The sequence below is a fragment of a genome, unplaced genomic scaffold (assembly GCF_019419815.1).
Source record: "Pyrus x bretschneideri cultivar Hongxiangsu unplaced genomic scaffold, Pyrus_bretschneideri_v1 Contig14, whole genome shotgun sequence".
Taxonomy (NCBI): domain Eukaryota; kingdom Viridiplantae; phylum Streptophyta; class Magnoliopsida; order Rosales; family Rosaceae; genus Pyrus; species Pyrus x bretschneideri.
In genome coordinates, this window is record NW_025999435.1 from 4,634,190 (window position 1) to 4,652,670 (window position 18,481).

General features: G+C 37.0%; 1 protein-coding gene across 1 annotated transcript; it reads left to right on the forward strand.

Moving 5' to 3' along the window:
• Window positions 1-5,052: 5,052 nt before the first annotated feature.
• Window positions 5,053-10,244, forward strand: LOC103966909 (SNF2 domain-containing protein CLASSY 4-like). Its single transcript, XM_009380135.3, has 3 exons — window positions 5,053-6,917; window positions 7,117-7,275; window positions 8,083-10,244. Exons 1-3 carry the CDS (start codon window positions 5,109-5,111, stop codon window positions 10,000-10,002), a joined length of 3,888 nt encoding a protein of 1,295 aa, XP_009378410.3. The 5' UTR covers window positions 5,053-5,108; the 3' UTR covers window positions 10,003-10,244.
• Window positions 10,245-18,481: the final 8,237 nt, after the last annotated feature.

An 18,481-nucleotide genomic window follows, 5' to 3' on the forward strand; every position in this document is an offset into this window, starting at 1 on the left:
GAAATTGAATCAAGAGCTACATTTATTATTGTAGGTATGTAAAAAATGGGACGAAATTTTAATTTGGTAATTGAAAACAACTTTTTAAATATAATTACTGAGAATATAATCTTTTCAAGGTTTTGATCTATATAGTCACTTATGGGTTCATCGTTTTCGAAGCAATAGGTGCTTTTACAGGATCAAAAAAGGTCTACGTTTCAAACCTTATGAAACTGAACAAAGAATTAAACACTATTTATAAAACTTCACTAATAAGAAGACACAATTCATGAAACTAAATCAATAAGTAGATACTATTTATGAAACTGGACCAATAAGTACACTATTTATGAAACGAAAACAAGAATTAGACATTATTTCTAAAACTAAAGCAATAGGTGGAAACTATTTATGAAACTGGACTGTACACTATTTATGAAATTGAAGTAAGAGCTAGATAATATTTATGAAATATGACCAACAATTAGGCACTATTTATAAAAGTGGACTAATAACGAGACACTATTTATGAAACCGGACCAAAAAAGAGATACTATTTATAAAACTGTATCAATTACTATACATTATTTATGAAACTGGATCTAATAACTAGACACTATTTATGAAACATGACCAATAACTAGACACCATTTATGAAAGTTGACAAAAAAAACTAGGCTTCATTTATGAAATTGGACCAATAAATAGTATAGTACCATTTAGTTTCATAAATAGTATTCAGTTTCATAAACAGTGCTAGTTTCAAAAACATGTACAGATCCCGCGCGTCAGTTTATTTTTTATTTTTTTATTTTAATTGTGTCATTTTCATTAAAATTTAAGTTTTTTTTGTCCCTTTTATTAAAATTTAAAGGTTTTTCATTTAAATTTAATTCTTCTTCATTAAATAAAGTTGTAGCATGATTTTTGGTTAAATTAAACTTAGCCTAAGCTATTTTCATGAAAGTTCCTACAAAAAAAAAAAGCTCAAGCCTTGCCAAATTATACTCCTGATGCTTTATAGCCAATTCACATACCTACCATTCCCTGGAGAAATATTATTTTTGTATGACCACTCACTAACCACTGTTGTATTACCATGTGATATTATCAATTAACTTATGTTATAATACGTAAATTTATTATTACTGAATCTTAAGTGCATATGTTCATGACATATCAAATTTATCGTTTAATTAGTAACACCTAACACCGTGCGACTGTAGATTAACAACACCTTTCTTAATATAATTGGACCTTCAGTTTGCCATACTCATTTTTTCATCTTCTTTGTTATTTTGAATATTTTGGAATTCTCATTACTTGAATTACGAATGAGAAAATTGTAATATTTTCAGATTTTACTTTTCTGCTGAAAAGGATGGGCTGGGGTTTGTCAGAAAGTTGAGAAAAGGTACTTGATAAGGTTTGGTGAGTACTGATTGTAAAGAAGAGGGCTCAGAGAAGTACTGCAGTTCCTCCTAGTCCCTTATTTGCAGGGACTTCTGTACCATACTTCTGCAGTCAATGTTGTCGTCAAAAAGAGAGAAATTTACTTAGAAAGAGTTTACTATCACGTACTGTTTTGATCAATTAGTTTATTAATGTATAAAAAAATTTGCACGTGACAATGCTTGATTGAATAACGAACGACGTGACAATAAATTCATTTCATGTAAATTATTCTCACTAAAACAAGGTACATTAACATTGTTGTGTTGTGACGTCTCTTATATTAATGCGAAAATGCTAATTTGAGATGAAAAAAAATTATACTTACATATTATGAACATTTCTAGAAGATGTAAATTGGAGTTTGCTCTAATGAGAGAAATGTAAACTTGAAAAAAAAGTTGATCCAAGCTAACAACGCTCTCCACTTTGAGATGTAAATCACACATTTGAAAACATTTTACATCTCTTGTTAAAAATGCTCTTAAATTGGCAATACTTATTTTTTTTCTTTTTCATATCATGACAAAACATTTAATCAAAGTCACGCAATGTGACATCAATCAAAATTTATAAAAAATAAAAAAAGGGTTTTAAACTTGTAATTTATGTGAGTGAGGATTCTCATTTACAAATGAAAATAGTACAACTAGAACTTAAATATGGCCCAGTATCATTGTGAATAAGGTGTGGAGTTTAAACTCATACATCTTGGATTCGAAATTTTCTCTTACCTTAAATTATGGTGATAGTTTCAAACCCTTCCCTTCTTTTAATAATATATCTTTTAAAAAAAAGTACAGCTAGAACTTAATACTTCTTCTCCTAAATTTGGAAAAAGGTCTTATTCTTTTACGCAAATTTATAAATTGATATCGAAATCTGCATCTATGAGCTTCATACTTAATTAAGACTCTAATTTACGAGCGAAGAAAAATAACAATAGATCATAATGCTAAATAGGTATAAAAATTGAACTTAAAAATCCTATATGTATAAGTTATAAGTGATAAATACTACGAGAATGTAATACCAAGTTGCTTCACTTAAATTCACTTACCTAGATGAAACTCTATTTTGATTGTGATGTAAACAAGAATCGTTATATCAAGTGTTTTAATATTGCTGGTTGAAAATTTTATTTAAATTTTTAACTAATTATATTATTGCACTTGATATACCAAATCGTGTTCCTATCACACTAAAGAAATCACTCCTAATTCCCGAGTGTACCTTGCAAACAAAGATGTGTCTTCTCTTAGAAGTAATTATCATAAGCCCCATGTGCCCGTATGGTACTTGCAGGACAAAAAAGGATAGTTTTGTTTCAAGTGCCAGGGGATTCAGGGACGGCATGCCATTACCAGGTAAGTCCTAGAAGACCCAATAAAAGAATGGCAATAATCCTGACAAACCCATTATCAGGATTTGTCAGGGTTAGCACTATTATATGGAACGGATTTAATATTATTATAATATTTGGTTAAAAAATCATGTTATGTGTGCGTATTTTTTTTTCATATAACATGATATTAGTAGACTAAAATGTGAGAATCATTAACCATTAGATTATTGGTCTCACGTATAACTTCTCTATTTCGCTAGTGCATCTCATAAACAATCTCCAATATTTTTCTTCGGATAAAATATATTTGTTTAGTTGTGTTTTACATGATAATGTGAAAACGAAATGATTCTCAACAAGCTTCAATATTTTTTATATTACAGATTTGGTTTTTAATGTCTTAGCTGAAAATGTAAATGTTTCAATCCGTATTTAATAATTTTGTTTAGAAAAGAAAATTAATCTAACTTTTTTTTATTAATTCAACAATAGTAAAATAGCTTAAAACGTTAAACGTAACAAAAAAATGTCATATGTGAATTAGCAGAGTCTGCCAAAGTGCCACTCTATTTCACTAAATAGATGCTTCAATAAATTAAAATGATTTATGTTGGGGCAAAATTTCGCCATCTTCGGATTTGACGAAAAATGGCCCTACAAAATAAGAAGACACTTTAGGTTAACGACCAAAGCCACACGCCTAGAGGAGAAGTTGGCCAATGAACCTCCGATGATTAAAGTCAAAAATACTTTAGAAAGAATGAATGGGCGATGGGGTAACTATAGGAGCTAGGGTTGGCCACATGTGTAGGGATCTCACGTTATGTGTCAACATCTAATTGGCCAGAGTGTGTCATCCGTTAGATGCAACATGAAAGTATCTTTAAGATGTCGAAATTTCTTAAAGACGTTTAAGAATAATTCTTAGAGATATTATTAAATAACTAATAAATAATAATATCTAAGAATTATTTTTGGAGAGTTCTTAATTGAATTTGATTGCGTTTCTATGAATAAAGGAATATGCCTTCAATTTGGATAACATAAATGTTTGAATTGGTTATTAATTTTACCTTAATTCCTTTATCTTATCTCATTGTCCCGAATAGTGAATAAACGTTTGTGTGTTGGATTTATAATTTTCTAAATTATTTATGGCTCCACAATTTAAAAGAAAAAAAATTGTTATTAACACTTTTAAAATTTAAAAAAATTTCATTGTACACTTTTTATAAACTATTTTGTTTTAAATGTAAAAAATTTGAAGTAATAAGAAATTCGAAGTGAAAAAAATAATTTCCTTTACAAACAGGGAAACATGGAAATAAAGCATTAAAAACAGCCACCAGCAGAACAATCCTTTTTTCTTGAACAACAATCCAAACCAGTAGACTAGGGCAAGAAAAGGGGGAGAAATTAAAGAGATGTGACCGAGAAGGCAGAAGAAGAGGAAGAGAGAGGGTTTTTTGCTCAGAAGAGGAAAAGGCTGGTGGGCAGCTGTCAGCAGTTTATTGAGTTAGAATACTTAATTGGAGTGCTGACCTGGTATTCCCGGCACATGAAAGATTTTCACACCCAACTTTGACCTCAATTGTCTAACTCTCTCCAAGACGGTAAGAAAAAAAGGAAGACCAAAACTTGACGAAATTGGTGCTCTGAAACTCTGTGGTTTTGCATGCTCTGAAACACACCTCCCTTGGCGCCCTTTTAGCCTTTCCCGATTTTACCACGACTCTCTCGTTCCGTCATCCTTCGTCCTTTCCCTCTGCAGATTTCCCCCATTGTTGCAGGCAAGTCTCACCATCTCTCTTTCTCTCTCTTCGTCTCTCTCTCTCCCCTCTCTCTTTTGCTATATTCTGGGTGTTTATATTGTATATGTGCAGTTTTTTGTGATTTTTGTGTGTGCGCGTCTGTGTTCGAGGTAAAGGAGCTGACTTTTGTGATGAGTTTAAATTTTGGGCGAAAAAGTTTGGATCTTTGTGGTTATAATGTTGGGCTCTGTTTTCTGTTATGGTATATTTTTTGTGTTCGTGTGTGTGCGATTTGATATTAAATAGCCGAATTTCTGGAAATCTTGCATCTTTGGTGAAATTTTTTGTATCTTTGGGCTAATAACTTAAAGCTTGCTTCTTTTCTATTCACTCAAGATCTTTCCTTTTCTGTTTCTGTGTGTGTACGTACATATATATATGTGTGTGTGTGTGCGCGCGTGTGTTGTAAGATTGTTGTGTGCGCGCGTGTTTCTGGGTTTTGGAGAAAGAAAAAGCTGATTTTTTGGGGGAATTTTCATGTTGTAGGCAGAAAAGGTGGAAGCTTTGGACTTGTTAGGATGGACTACAGCTTGCCAGTAGCAAAGAGAACCAGGCGGGGCCAAGAGTTGTACTGGAAGGAGTTTTATGAGAACTGGAAGAAGAATCGTACGGGTGACAAGGCCAGTGTGAGTCACCCCGAAAGATATGTGAAAGAAAAGAATGCCCAGAGACAAAAATCCATTCATGGCACGAAGAAATTGTCACCTGGAAGTTCAGCAGAGCACGTGTATGTACATGATTCTGATGAAAGTGAGGAGGAGGCTAGAGCCTATGCATCACTGGATGTTTCTGATGAGGCTGAGGAGGCCAATGCAAAGCCACCCACGAGAAGTAAACACAATAAAAGGCTTGGGAAGCGAAATTCCAGCAACGAGTCTAAGAAATGCATGTCCCGTTGTTCTATAAAATCCGAGTCTATAGAGGTTTCTGATCATGGTGAGAAGATCACTGCAGGTCCTTCCACAGGAGCTAAAAAATGCCAAAAAATGGTTGGGAAACAAAAATCCAGGAGTGGGTCTAAGAAATGGAGGTCCAGATGTTCATTGAACTTTGAGTCCATAGATGCTTCTGACGATGGTGAGGAGGCCGCTGCAGCTCCCTCTAGAGGAGCTAAACGCGAAAAAAATGTTGGGAAACGAAAATCCTGTGAAGGGTCTGAGAAATGGAGGTCAAATTGTTCAATGGACTCTGAGTCCATAAATGATTCTGATGATGGTGAGGGGGCCACTGCAGGTCCCTCTAGAGGAGCTAGACGCGAAAAAAAGGTTGGGAAACGAAAATCCTCTGGAGGGTCTAGGAAACGGAGGTCTGGTTGTTCAATGGATTCTGAGTCTATAGATGTGTCTGATGGTGGTGAAGTTCCCAGTGTTGAAATCATTGGTGAAGATTCATGTGGAGAAAATGATAATGATCAAATGGATTCTATTGATGTACAAAGTGCAGGATCGAAGAATGGAAAAACATCTGAATTTGGGGAGAAAACTGAGAAATGTGGTCCACTTGATTTGGAGGATAGTGATTCTGATGTGGTGTATTTAGGTGAAGAAGGAGTTGGAGAAGGAGGAGGAGGAGGTTTTGTTTCTGATAGCTCATATGAAACAGATACCCTCCTGTCTAGTGAAGAGGAAAGCGCTCATTCGGATGACGAGGATTATGACCCAGAAGAGTCAGAAAGTTTTGAGTTTTTTGAGGAGTTGAGTTCTTCTGGCGGAGATGGCCAACAGAGCGATGAAAGTGATGTTGAGGTGAATATCCAAAGAATTGATAAAAGGGATGCTAAGGCGAAGAAATTGGAGAATGTAAATGAAAGGGAGCAAAAAAAGGGAAGCAGGAAAGCCAGAAAGCGGGAAAGTGTAGAGGATAATGTTGAGGTGATGAAGGTACATAATATTGATGGAAGGGAGGTTAAAAAGGGAAGTCGCAAAGAGGGAAAGGGAAAAAGTGTTAAGGGTGGTGCTGAGGTGAAGAAGTGGCAGCATGTTGGGAAACAGGAGTATAAAGGGCATATGGAGAAGCTTACTAACAGACAGTCCATGTGGGAAACCAAACACTGCAATGTTTTAAATGTTCTTGTGGATTCCATCTATGAGAAGGAAGAAGTGCTACAGGAAGGGTCAGATACACTCGGGAATGAAGCTTTGAAAGATGAAAGAAATCCACCAGTAGCTCAAGTTACCACTCTTCCACTGAAGTTTACTTTTGGATCTACATCTATGCAGCCAAGTGTACCAAAGAAGCAAGAAATGGATCCAGAAGAAAAAGAACTTTGGGATTACCTTGACTTTGATCTCAAATCTTGTGAAATTGGTTCCACTGAATCACATGGGGTAGTTGGCATAAACGCATTGTTCCCATTCTGATAGTCGATAGTGTTGTATAACCTAGTAGTGTGCATTTTCGCTTTAGGTGTTTAACATCATTATTAGTTGTTAAATTTGTTCAATGATCTGATCAGTTTCTTCTACATGCATAGCTGAGTCATTATTTGTTTAGTTTTGATTGTAAGTGAATGTTTTTGATTGGCAGGTTGAGAATCAAGATCCACTCCCCACTGTTTGTGAAGAGAATGCAGCTGCCCTTTGTAAGCGAGGGATTCATCAGCTTATGCTTGATGAAGAGATTGGAAGCAGATGCAGATTTTGCTCTTACTTAGATCAGGAGATCAAGTATATTGTACCAGAATTTGTAAGTTTATGCATGTTCCTTTTAGTTAAGTCCTTTGTTTTTTATCATTTCCTGTAAAACTTAGATTATAGTTAATTCTTATGGTAATGCTGAATATAGAGCATCATGTATTGTTTGCAAAATTCTTTAGTTTGCATCCTTTGTTGGCAATTTTATTCATATATGTTTTTGAGAATAAAGCAAGGGATTGCTTACTTAGGCGGGATTTTATTTATCTTTTGGTTGGAGGGATTTGGAATGAAACTTTGCTGTGTTTTCATAACCGGAAAAAACTACACTAGGTATTTGTTCCTTCTACTGTAACTTGAGTTGGCTCTTAGAGCAAACTGACAATGCAAGTTGTTGATCCAATTGTTGTCCTTTTGTTGTTATTTGTTATCATTAGATTTTTGTTGTTTTTTAGTTTACTTGGGTACTCAAAGCTTTTGGTCTTTAACTTGACAGTGCTTTATGTTTGGGTATACCTAACTTGAAATTTTTTTCTTTCTTTAGAACTAGGATTATTATTGATCTCATTGCTGATGCATTCATACTTCTAGAAGCTGCAACTTGTTGGTTTTAGTCATTCAAATTTTCAAGTTAGTTAAAAAAATATTATTGGAATGTTTCTGGCCAATCCGATATGTTTTTTAAGAATTTGTTGACTCTAATCAAGGATACGCTTTGAATGATTTAACATGTAGGGTTTAATTTTCAGTTCGTGATTATTTTCCTTGTCTGCTTTCTCGTACTGCATTCTTTTCAACGTAGTTATCATGATTTGGCATTTCAGATATGTGATTGTTCCCTTGGTTATGCGCATTCCAGGTTAAGTACCCTTGCGAAAGATTTGGTGCAAGAGTCTCTGAACCAGACAACCTGTCTATCTTTGATGAGCTTCAATCTCTTGACTATGGTTCCGATCCCCATTCTGGCTGCAGTTCTCACGTTCATGCTGAAGGCACAGTGTGGGACTTCATTCCAGGTGTTAAAAGCAGTATGTATTCTCATCAGCGTGAAGGCTTTGAATTCATCTGGAATCATATAGCTGGTGGAATACATGTTGAGGAGCTGAAAAGAAGAAGCAGTGATTATTCTGGGAATGGTTGCATAATTTCACATGCTCCTGGAACTGGAAAGACGCGGCTAACCATTGTCTTTCTCCAGACATACCTGAAGTTGTTTCCAAAGTGCAGGCCACTTTTGATAGCTCCTCGCAGCATGCTGCTAACTTGGGAAGAGGAGTTCAAAAAATGGGAGTTTGACATTCCTTTTCACAATCTAAACAACACGGAGTTATCTGGTGAAGAAAACGAAGCAGCTGTTGATTTGATGATGAAAATTGATGGCCCGAAAAGCATAAACAGAGTAAACAACAGCAGAATGTTGAAGCTGTATTCCTGGGCCAAGGAAAGAAGCATCCTGGGAATCAGTTATCACTTGTTTGAGAAGCTTTCTGGGGCAGATCATTCTGGAGCCGAGAAAAAAGGCCTAGCTGAGGTAATGAGGGATATCCTTGTTGAGTTTCCTGGTCTTGTAGTATTTGATGAAGGCCACACTCCTCGGAATAACAAAAGTCATATTTGGAAGGCTTTATCAGAAATCAAAACTAAAAAGCGGATTCTTCTGTCCGGAACTCCTTTCCAGAATAATTTTCAGGAGCTCTTTAATACAATCTGCGTGGTGAGGCCTATGTTTGCAGCTTCAATCGACTCTGCTAAATTCACTGGAGATTTTCTCAGATCCCGAGCCCGAAAAAGCAACGTAGAGAAGTGGCAGTGGACTTCTGTGGCCAATTGTAATGAAAAAGTTGCTGATGAAAAAGAACAACATGCTACAGAGGTCAAAGAAAAGATTGCCCCGTTCGTCAATGTCTACAAGGGTTCTGTACTGCAAGATAGTCTTCCTGGTTTAAGGAACTCCGTTGTTGTTTTACACCCGATGCAGCTACAGAAAAAGTTTCATCAGAGAATTCAAGGTGTAAAGGAACAATTTCAATATGAACACTTGGAAGCTATAAATTCCATTCATCCTTCCCTCTTGCTTCACGAAGATGCATTTTCTGGTGATTGGGATAGGTTAAAAGAACTGAAATTGAATCCTGATGCTGGAGTGAAGACAAAATTTTTGATGGAACTCATTCGTCTCAGTGATGCTTTGAATGAGAGGGTTCTTGTTTTCTGTCAGTATATTAGTCCATTAACTCTTGCAAGGGATCTTCTGAGATCTCAGTTTCACTGGAGTGAAGGGGAAGAAGTGCTCTATATGGATGGAAAATGTGATATGAAGCAGCGTCAGTCTTCGATGAAAATTTTCAATGACCCATCCAGTAAAGCAAAGGTTTTACTAGCTTCAACTAAAGGATGCTGCGAAGGCATAAGCCTAATCGGAGCTTCGAGGGTTGTGTTGCTCGATGTCACTTGGAATCCATCAGTGGAGAGGCAAGCAATATCCCGTGCCTACAGGCTGGGGCAGAAAAAAATTGTCTATGTGTACCACCTCCTCATGGATGGAACGAATGAAGAGCACAAATACCGGCGGCAAGTGGACAAGAGCCGTTTGTCTGAGCTGGTATTTTCTGATTCGGACAGGAATGATTCTCTCGAGAAGAAAATCCGAGCCGTTTCTGAGGATAAGATTTTGGAGGAGATGGCTGAACATGAGAAACTGAAACACATATTCGAGAGCATAGCTTTGCTGCATGAAGACATATATTTTGAGCAGCTAGGCCTCTCGACTTTTGGTTAAACCATAGCGGCTGTTTCCCACTTAAGTTTATACAGGGATTTTGTGTGAACTTGATTTTATTCAATATCTGATCTAGGTGTAAAGAAGAAAGGCATAGATAGATGATGATGCACATGAATTCTCTCTTAGTGAGAATTAGCAAAACTTTTGTGACAATGTTTTGGAAATTGAGAATGTATGTGATGCAGATTGCAGAAACTAGTTGTTGATTCCTGACAGACAATATAAAGTTTTTTGGCATATATGTCATGAAGATATCATAGGATATTTTTTCTTGAATAACTTTTGTTTTTGGTCAGAGCTTTTTGTTGCATATGTGAAACTCAAGTTCTTGAACCTAACTCTAATTGTTGTTTGGTATAATTTTTTCTGTTGCCGACTAGAAGGATGCAGAAGCTGTCCTGGGAAATATGGTAAGTTCCATTTGGTGATCTCTCAATGCTTTTATTCTTATGCACCATGCTCTCTATTAGCTATGAACTTTAGTCGTTTTTATATTTATTTTAATTGCTTGTCGAATGGTCATGTAATATCAGTGTGAAATTTATTGGCTTTAGTAGTTTTTACTTGGTTGATACACGCGCAATGTTTCGGTTATATGCCGAAAAAAGAGTTTTCATTGTGGTAATAAAAAAGGCTAGTTGTCTTGCAGCCTGTAGGTATAATTTCAAAGCGAATTCTTTCTTAGGAGTTTTATCTGATTTGCAAATTTCTATGGTATCAGAATTAAGGCATCCCATGTTGATTTTTCCTCGCTCTGTATTCCATTGTTGTTTTGGTTGAAAATTATGCACATCATTCGGATTTATTCTTTGAGTAAATATACTTTCGATTTTTGAAGTTTTGATCTGCGTTTACATGGAAGTGTTTATGATTCTGCTTTCTGCCTCTTAGTTTAAAAACAAACTGCGGTGCTAGTCTGCGTAAGTGGATGGAAGTTAGTCAGCAGTCTTAGCAAATATTTCTGTGAATTCTGTGGCAAAGGTAGTGCAGTTGTATTTTATCAACAACTTTGTTCTCTCTTGTGTAAAGAAAAATAATTTAAACTTTCATTTCCTTGTAGTATGCTGTGAAGAGAAAGGCTGTTGGAATTTGGGAATGTGAGGCTGAGGGAGCAAACTGAGAGTTAGGCATTTGTTGCTCTCCTCTGTTACTTTTTGTGCTGTTACAGCTATTCGAAAATCAAAATTGGACAATGGGAGTCAGCTAAGTTTTTGAAAGTTTTCGTTTTCCTGCAATCCTTTGAAAGTCTCATCCGTCAGATCGATTAATGCCTTGGTGTGTTCTTCCCGAATAATGCCCAATTCTCAGATTTCATATTTGTATATAAAATATAACGCAAGATACATTTTTGATGCTATCTAGTTTCCGGTTAATGGGTTTCATCTCTCTGTTACTTTTGTTTTGATTAATTTTCTCAGCTTTCTTTTGCCATTATATGCTTGAAATTCTTTTTGTCTGTATGGAACTTTTGGAAATCATTTGTCTTCATTACCGACTTCAGATATGCAGTTTTCCTCATGTATATGCAGTAGAATTAAATGTAAACGACAACCATTTGCATCTTTTTCATAGAAGTCTTTGTTATAACTTTGTATTCCAAAGTTTTGATTGTATAGCGAGAGAAACATGAATTTAATCACTCTCCGAGTTCTTTGTATGCTCGGCGCAAGTTACAGACTTGCCTTGCTAGCAAAGTAACCTGTACTGATGAAGTATTTGACATCATCTGTTACTTGGTTTGTCATGACTCTTGTTTATACTCTATATATGTGTTCATATAGGTGGATGTCATGAACACGGTCTAAGTCCGGTGGTTGGGCTGCCTTTGACCTCAAGCAGCACCAGAAACAAGAGCCTTGAGCCTCAAGTTAACAAGGATCGTTTCCCACCCATACCGACCACTCTAACCCCTCTGCGTCCTTGTGAAAACATACCGATGAATAATGACCTTCCGGGCAGCCCTTTTTCAACAAAACTCCCATCGTAGATTGTCCAATTCTTGGGAAGGCCTCTGACTTCTAAGTTGTGGTATCCCTTTCTTTTTCATGCTCTTCCTTGAGGTTAAGATGGCTCGCTTCTCTGGGGGGAAATCAAGTGTCAACATTAGATAGAAGTCGTCGAACGTCGGCATTTGGGTCGAAAATTGATCAAAGAGTTGGAATTCCTGAAGTTCTAGTTCCTTCCGTAAAAAATTCTGCAAAACTCCATGAAGCCACCTTTTCCCGGTTCTTCTCTTCTAGACTCATCCCCGTCTTTCATTTTTTTCTCTAAATATATATATATATATATATATATATATTTTTTTTTTTTTTTTTTACTAGAATGAATGTATAGAATAGAACTACATTGGTTTTGCACGGATACTTCACATGGGTAAAAATAGACAGATGTTATTATTTAGACTTTGATTTATAATTGTAAGCGTTAATTATCTCATTTTTAAAGTTGATCATATCTTCACAAAACTCTCTAGTATTTAAAGCATCGGTAAAGTACAAAAAACTACTTCAATTATTGGTGTCACGACACTTTCATACCTTATCTTTTAAAATTGACAATGTCATATCTCATCTTTAGAATTTGGTCCAATGTCATACCTTTCGTTACTTAACCGTTTACTTTTCAGTTAAATGTTGACATGGTTTGATTAAGGACCCACTTTCTATTAAAAATATCATTAAAATAATAATAAAAAGTAAAAAAAAAAAGAAAAAAAAAGAAAAGAAAATAACCCTCAGTTCGTCCCTCCCCGTCCCCCCTCCTCTCTTGTCTCCCCATCTTCATCTTCTTCCCCCCACCAGCAAACCCAACCCCTACCCCCCCCAAAAAAAAAAAAAAAACCCAGATCCCGTCAGTGGGAAGATGGGTGCGCAGAGAAGGTGGAGGATGGGTGTGGAATGAGGATGTGGAGAATGGATGAGAGTGGTGGATTTGGGGTTGGCAGGGGGTTGGGTTGGGGGGGGGGGGGACAAAATGGGTTCACTTTGGATTTGTATTTTTCTTCTCCTCCTCCTTCTTCTTTCTGGGTTGCAAGGGGTACACGAACTGGGTTGGGTTGAGTTTATTTATTTATTTTTCTTATTCTTCCTCTTCTTCTTCCTCCTTCTTCTTTCTGGGTTGCTTCTTCTTCTTCTTCTTCTTTCTGGGTTGCAGGGGGTTGGGGGGGGGGGGGCGCGTGAATTGGGTTGGGTTGGATTTTTATTTTTATTTTTTTTCTTCCTCTTCCTCTTCTTCCGCGCACGCCTGCCAGGGGGGTTGATGGGTTTTCAAATTTTCTTTTTTCTTTTTTCTTCCTCTTCTTCTTCTTCCTCCTTCTCCTTTTCTTCCTCTTCTTCTTCCTCCTTCTCCTTCTCCTTCTTCCACGAGGGGAGGGGGGTTGATGGGTTTTCAATTTTTTTTTGTTTTTTCCTCTTCTTTTTCTTCCTCCTTCTCCTTTTCTTCTTCTCCTTCTCCTTCCTCCTTCTCATTCTCCTTCTTCTTCTTCTGCCGGGGGGAGGGGGGGTGGTTGTTGATGGGTTTTCAAATTTTTTTTTTCTTCCTCCTTCTCCTCTTCTTCTTCTTCTGCAGGGGGGAATGAACGAACAGACAAAAAAACAATCAAAACTCTGCTCTACAATCAGAGACAAATCCCTATAAATAAGGGGCCTATACCTATAGGACAAGTAGTTCTCTGCTCTACAGTCAAAACTAACTAACTAACAAGTTCCTCTCCGGATTCCTTTGGTAAGGATTATGGGAATTCATGAATTATGTTTGTTCATCGTGCATCGAACAATCAATTTTTATCAAGTACTGTTTATGTTTATTTTTAAAATGATTTCTGACCGCACAATGTAAGATGAAATGACACAATTCACAGATCCCGGAATTCTCACAAAGAGGATATAGACTCAACTAACCAACTTTTCTACACGTACTTCCGCGCATGTGAAAGGTGTTTTTTTTTAGTTTTTTTTTTACGCATGACTTAAATGTATTTATCTATGTTAATTGTTTCACTGGATCACTCTTGCGCTTGGAACTTGTCTTTTTTTTTTCAACCAAGCACGTTGCTATCACTTTAGTGAAAAGTTGTGTGCAAGATTAACATTACATCTTTTTTAGCAATTAAGTTTTCGATTAGCTTTCGTGTCTGCAATAATTTTTTTGTTTTATTCACACGATATGTACATCTAAGATTTTGGTAGTTTTGTGTGAAGACAGTGAAATGAGAATCCTTTAAGATAGACATCGTTGTTTGTATATTGTTGTTCAAAATAATCATTGAAAACAGTAATATAAAATAAGGGTCCTAATTAAAATAAGTAACAAAATTGCTTAGAAAGTTTAGAAATAACATTTGCGTCGTACTTCGTATATTATTTAGAGATGCAAATTGTGCATTTTTTTTCATGAACATATGTTGGAAGTTTTCTTCTCTAACCTTTATGGCTTAAAATTTTAGTCTTGTTGTAGGCCTATTTAACTGAATTATTCTAAGGGAATAGAGAGAGGGAGGCTGGTGGTAGTGAAAGATAGAAGAGAGAGATTTAATTGTGTGTGTGTTTTATCACCCCATTGTACCTTTATTTAAAATAGTAGGATAGGTTAAATCCTTACCCTTTTAGGATTACAACTCTAATAGGATATTAACTACTAAAGGGAATATTCAAATATATCGCTAGATACACTAGGATTTACATAATCGCATTCATATTCTAAATATGACTGCAACACTCCCCCTAAAGTGTGTAAATACTCAACAAACCATCGTATCAGATCTTCAACACATAAGGTAAAACAATTGATGAAGTCGGCGGCACAACGGGTGAATGCAAATCCCAAATTTAAGAAAGTATGCATTGGTAGTAAAACTCACAAAACCTCGTTATAGTAAAACCCAAGGTGGGAGAAAAACCCATAGGCTAAGGAGAAAAGTGAGAAGTATGCATAATGTCTAAAACAAACGTCAAACAGGACGAAAGTAGTGAATTCAATGGAGTATGATCTTCCCAAGATGGGTGCCTCATCAAAACCTCGTTAGGTAGCAAAAACCCGGTGGGAAAAATGCTCCTAATTGTAGGAAAAAGAGTACATTAAGATCAAGTAAGTATGCTTCAGGATACTCCCCTTAAGTTAGACATAACTTCTAAATAAGAGAACTACAAGCAATTTAACTCAGATAATTTACGTATACCGATTCCTTGGACAAACTTTTGAAAATTAGACTTGGGCAATAACTTGGTGAAAAGATCGGCTAGGTTGTCTTGGGAACGGATTTGCTTGACTTCAATGTTCTGATGCTGTTGTTGCTGGTAAGAATAAAAGAATTTCGGCGCTATGTGCTTGGTGTTGTCTCCTTTGATGTATCTCTTTTTTAACTGCTCGATACATGTTGCATTGTCTTCAAAGATCGTCGTAGGAAGGTTAACGACGGAAGTAAGACCACTAGTGCTTCGAATATGTTACATGACTGCTCTCAACCAAAAACACTCACGCGATGTTTCATGCAGGGCGAGAATCTTAGCATGGTTCGAAGAAGTTGCAACTAGCATTTGTTTGGTAGACCTCCAAGATATAGTGGTGTCTCCAACGGTAAAGACATAGCCCATTTGAGAACGTGCCCTATGTGGGTTAGACAGATATCTAACATCTGCGTAACCAACAAGGCGATAATCAATCCGAGAACCGAGGGGGATGGCAACACTCGAAGATTTGTGTGTATAAAACAAGCCTAAATCAATCGTACCCTTGAGGTAGCGAAAATGTCTTTAACACCATTCTAGTGCCTGCGTGTGGGCGCATTGCTGTATCTAGCCATAAGATTAACAGCGAAGAAGATGTCGGGTTTAGCATATTGAGCCAAGTACAATAAAGGCCCAATTGCACTTAGGCATGGAACTTTGGGTTCCAAAATCTCTTCCTCATCCTTCTTTGGATGTAAGGGATCTCGTTTAGCATCTAGAGTCCGAACGATCATAGGTGTACTCGAAGGCTTCGCTTTATCCTCATTAAAACGTCGCAACAGCTTCTGGGTGTGGTTCGATTGATGTACTAGGATTTCATACAAACAATGCTTGATCTCCAGGCCGAGACAGTATCGAGTTTTCCCAAGATCTTTCATCTCAAATTCTGATTTCAAGTGCGCGGCAATTTTCTCAAAATCTGCGGGAGTTCCGATGAGGTTCATGTCATCCACATAAACTGCAACGATTACAAATCTGGAATGTGACTTCTTTATGAACACACATGGGCATAATTCTTTGTTCACATAACCCTGACTTGACAAATATTCACTCAAGACGGTTATACCACATTCGTTCGAATTGTTTCAATCCATAGAGTGATCTCCTCAATCTAATAGAGAGAGTGTTCCCTGGTCTTGAACTATTTGAACCAGTCAATGGAAGTCCTTTTGGAACTTTCATGTATATTTCCGTATCTAAATCCCCAAAGAGATACGCAGTTACCACGTCCATAAACTACATATTTAGTTTTTTCAGAAACTACCAAACTGATTAGGTAGCAGAACGTTATAACGTCTATTACATCTCCTTGTAATCAATCCCAGGGCGTTGAAAGAAGCCTTGCACTACGAGGCGTGCTTTGTATCGCACTATTTCATTCTTCTCATTACTTCCTCACGAAAATCCACTTGTAGCCAACGGGCTTCACGCGTGGTGGAGTATGAGCTATAGGTTTAAACACCTTACGTTTCACAAGCGAATTGAGTTCGACCTGGATTGCTTGTTTCCAGTTTGACCAATCTGTTCTATATCAGCATTCATCAACGGAATTTGGTTCAATGTCAGTAGCTACTATGTACGTAAATGCATCGTCGAAGATGATCTCATTCTGATTCCAAACCTTATCCAATAGTACGTAGTGGACTGAAATCTCGTGATTCTCGGAAGGTTGGTTTGTCTCATCAAAGACATCACCGTAATCTAGAATAACCTCATGCATTGGAATAATGAGTGAGCAATGGTCAGATTTAAACTAGGGTCACTAGTTGGTGCCGATTTCCTCTACTGAGGTTGTGAATCCCTTGAATCAACGGGTCTGCCATGCTTCAGGGTCGAAGTAGATGATTGGCTAGCTGCCAATGTACCGAGCCACGTGGAAGTTGCGGCCTCCCCATATTCGGGGACGGTCCGACCAATTGAATATTAAAGTGCGCCACAAACAAGACTACAAAATAGAATATTATTAAACAAAAAATAATGCCAAAACGGCTACAAAACTCCAAAAGGCTACATTGTGCATGACTTATTCCACAAAGCTACGAAACATTATATTTATAGCGAACAAACCTAACCCTAATACTAATAAGCTAGGCCCAAACTAAACTTATAAGAAAACCTAAACAATATAATACCTACAGTAATACCAACAAAACAAGTAGCAATCGGGTCAAATTGGTGGTGCAACAGTGATGAGCAAGAATGGGTAACAGCGGGATTTTAAGCAGATACGGTGGTCAGCGTGGGTAGGGTTCGTCAGGCAGGTGGTTCCAGGCGGCAACGAGATGGTGATGATCTGGTACGATGATCAAGTGGCTATGGGGTAGAGGGTTGGTCAAGTAGTTAGTAGCGATGTTGATTTTAGTGGGCGTGATGGTAGGTTTGATGCAGGTTGATAGGTTTAACAAATCTGGTCAGGCAGGTGCTGTTTTAGGCTTCACAGTGGTTCATGTGGACATCGAGATGATATGCAGCAACAGCGGGTTTGTGGCTCGATGACAGAGTATAGTGGATGCAAACGATAGTTTCGGTGCAGGTTTGGGCTCTGGCAAATAACGAACGGTGAACAGTCGCAACGAGTTTAGGGTTCTGGGTTCAGCGCAGTTTACCTCCCAAGTCTTAAGCAAAAATATTCAATTTTTTTCTTTGTTTTCAAACAACAAAACCCTAATTAAAACAAAACTGATACTGAACAAACCAACAAATCGATATCAACCCCAGAACAGATTAATTCCCGAATGATTTAACCTGCTCTGATACCAATTTGAATATCAGAGTGCATCACAAACAAGACTACAAAATAGAATATTATTAAACAAAAAAGAATGCCGAAATGGCTACAAAACTCCAAGAGGCTACATTGTGAATGACTTATTCCACAAAGCTACGAAGCATTATATTTATAGCGAACAAACATAACCCTAATACTAACAGGCTAGGCCTAAACTAAACTTATAAGAAAACCCAAACAATATAATACCTAAAATACTAATATATTCCAACACGGCCTTCCCAGGCGGGATGGTGACGTACGTGGGGTACATCTATCCTTGCATGTGCTTTTGCAACGGGTATATGTGATCTTTTCACCTTAGTTAGATCAGTAAAAGCATTCGGCATGCTCTGAGCAATGCTCTGAAGATCTATAATTCGACGACCTCAGTTTCAAACTAAGCAGTGCAGGGATCTAAATAAGACATAGTGGAAGCATACCACAACAATTCGTGGCGTTCTCTAGGAGCTTTAACATGCTT

Bases quoted from the DNA above. Each gene is read 5' to 3' on its own strand.
- LOC103966909 (XM_009380135.3), top strand. From the start codon at position 5,109: ATGGACTACAGCTTGCCAGTAGCAAAGAGAACCAGGCGGGGCCAAGAG. The intron at 6,918-7,116 runs GTAGTTGGCATA...TTTGATTGGCAG, and splicing joins GTTCCACTGAATCACATGGG to GTTGAGAATCAAGATCCACT. The intron at 7,276-8,082 runs GTAAGTTTATGC...TGCGCATTCCAG, and splicing joins AGTATATTGTACCAGAATTT to GTTAAGTACCCTTGCGAAAG.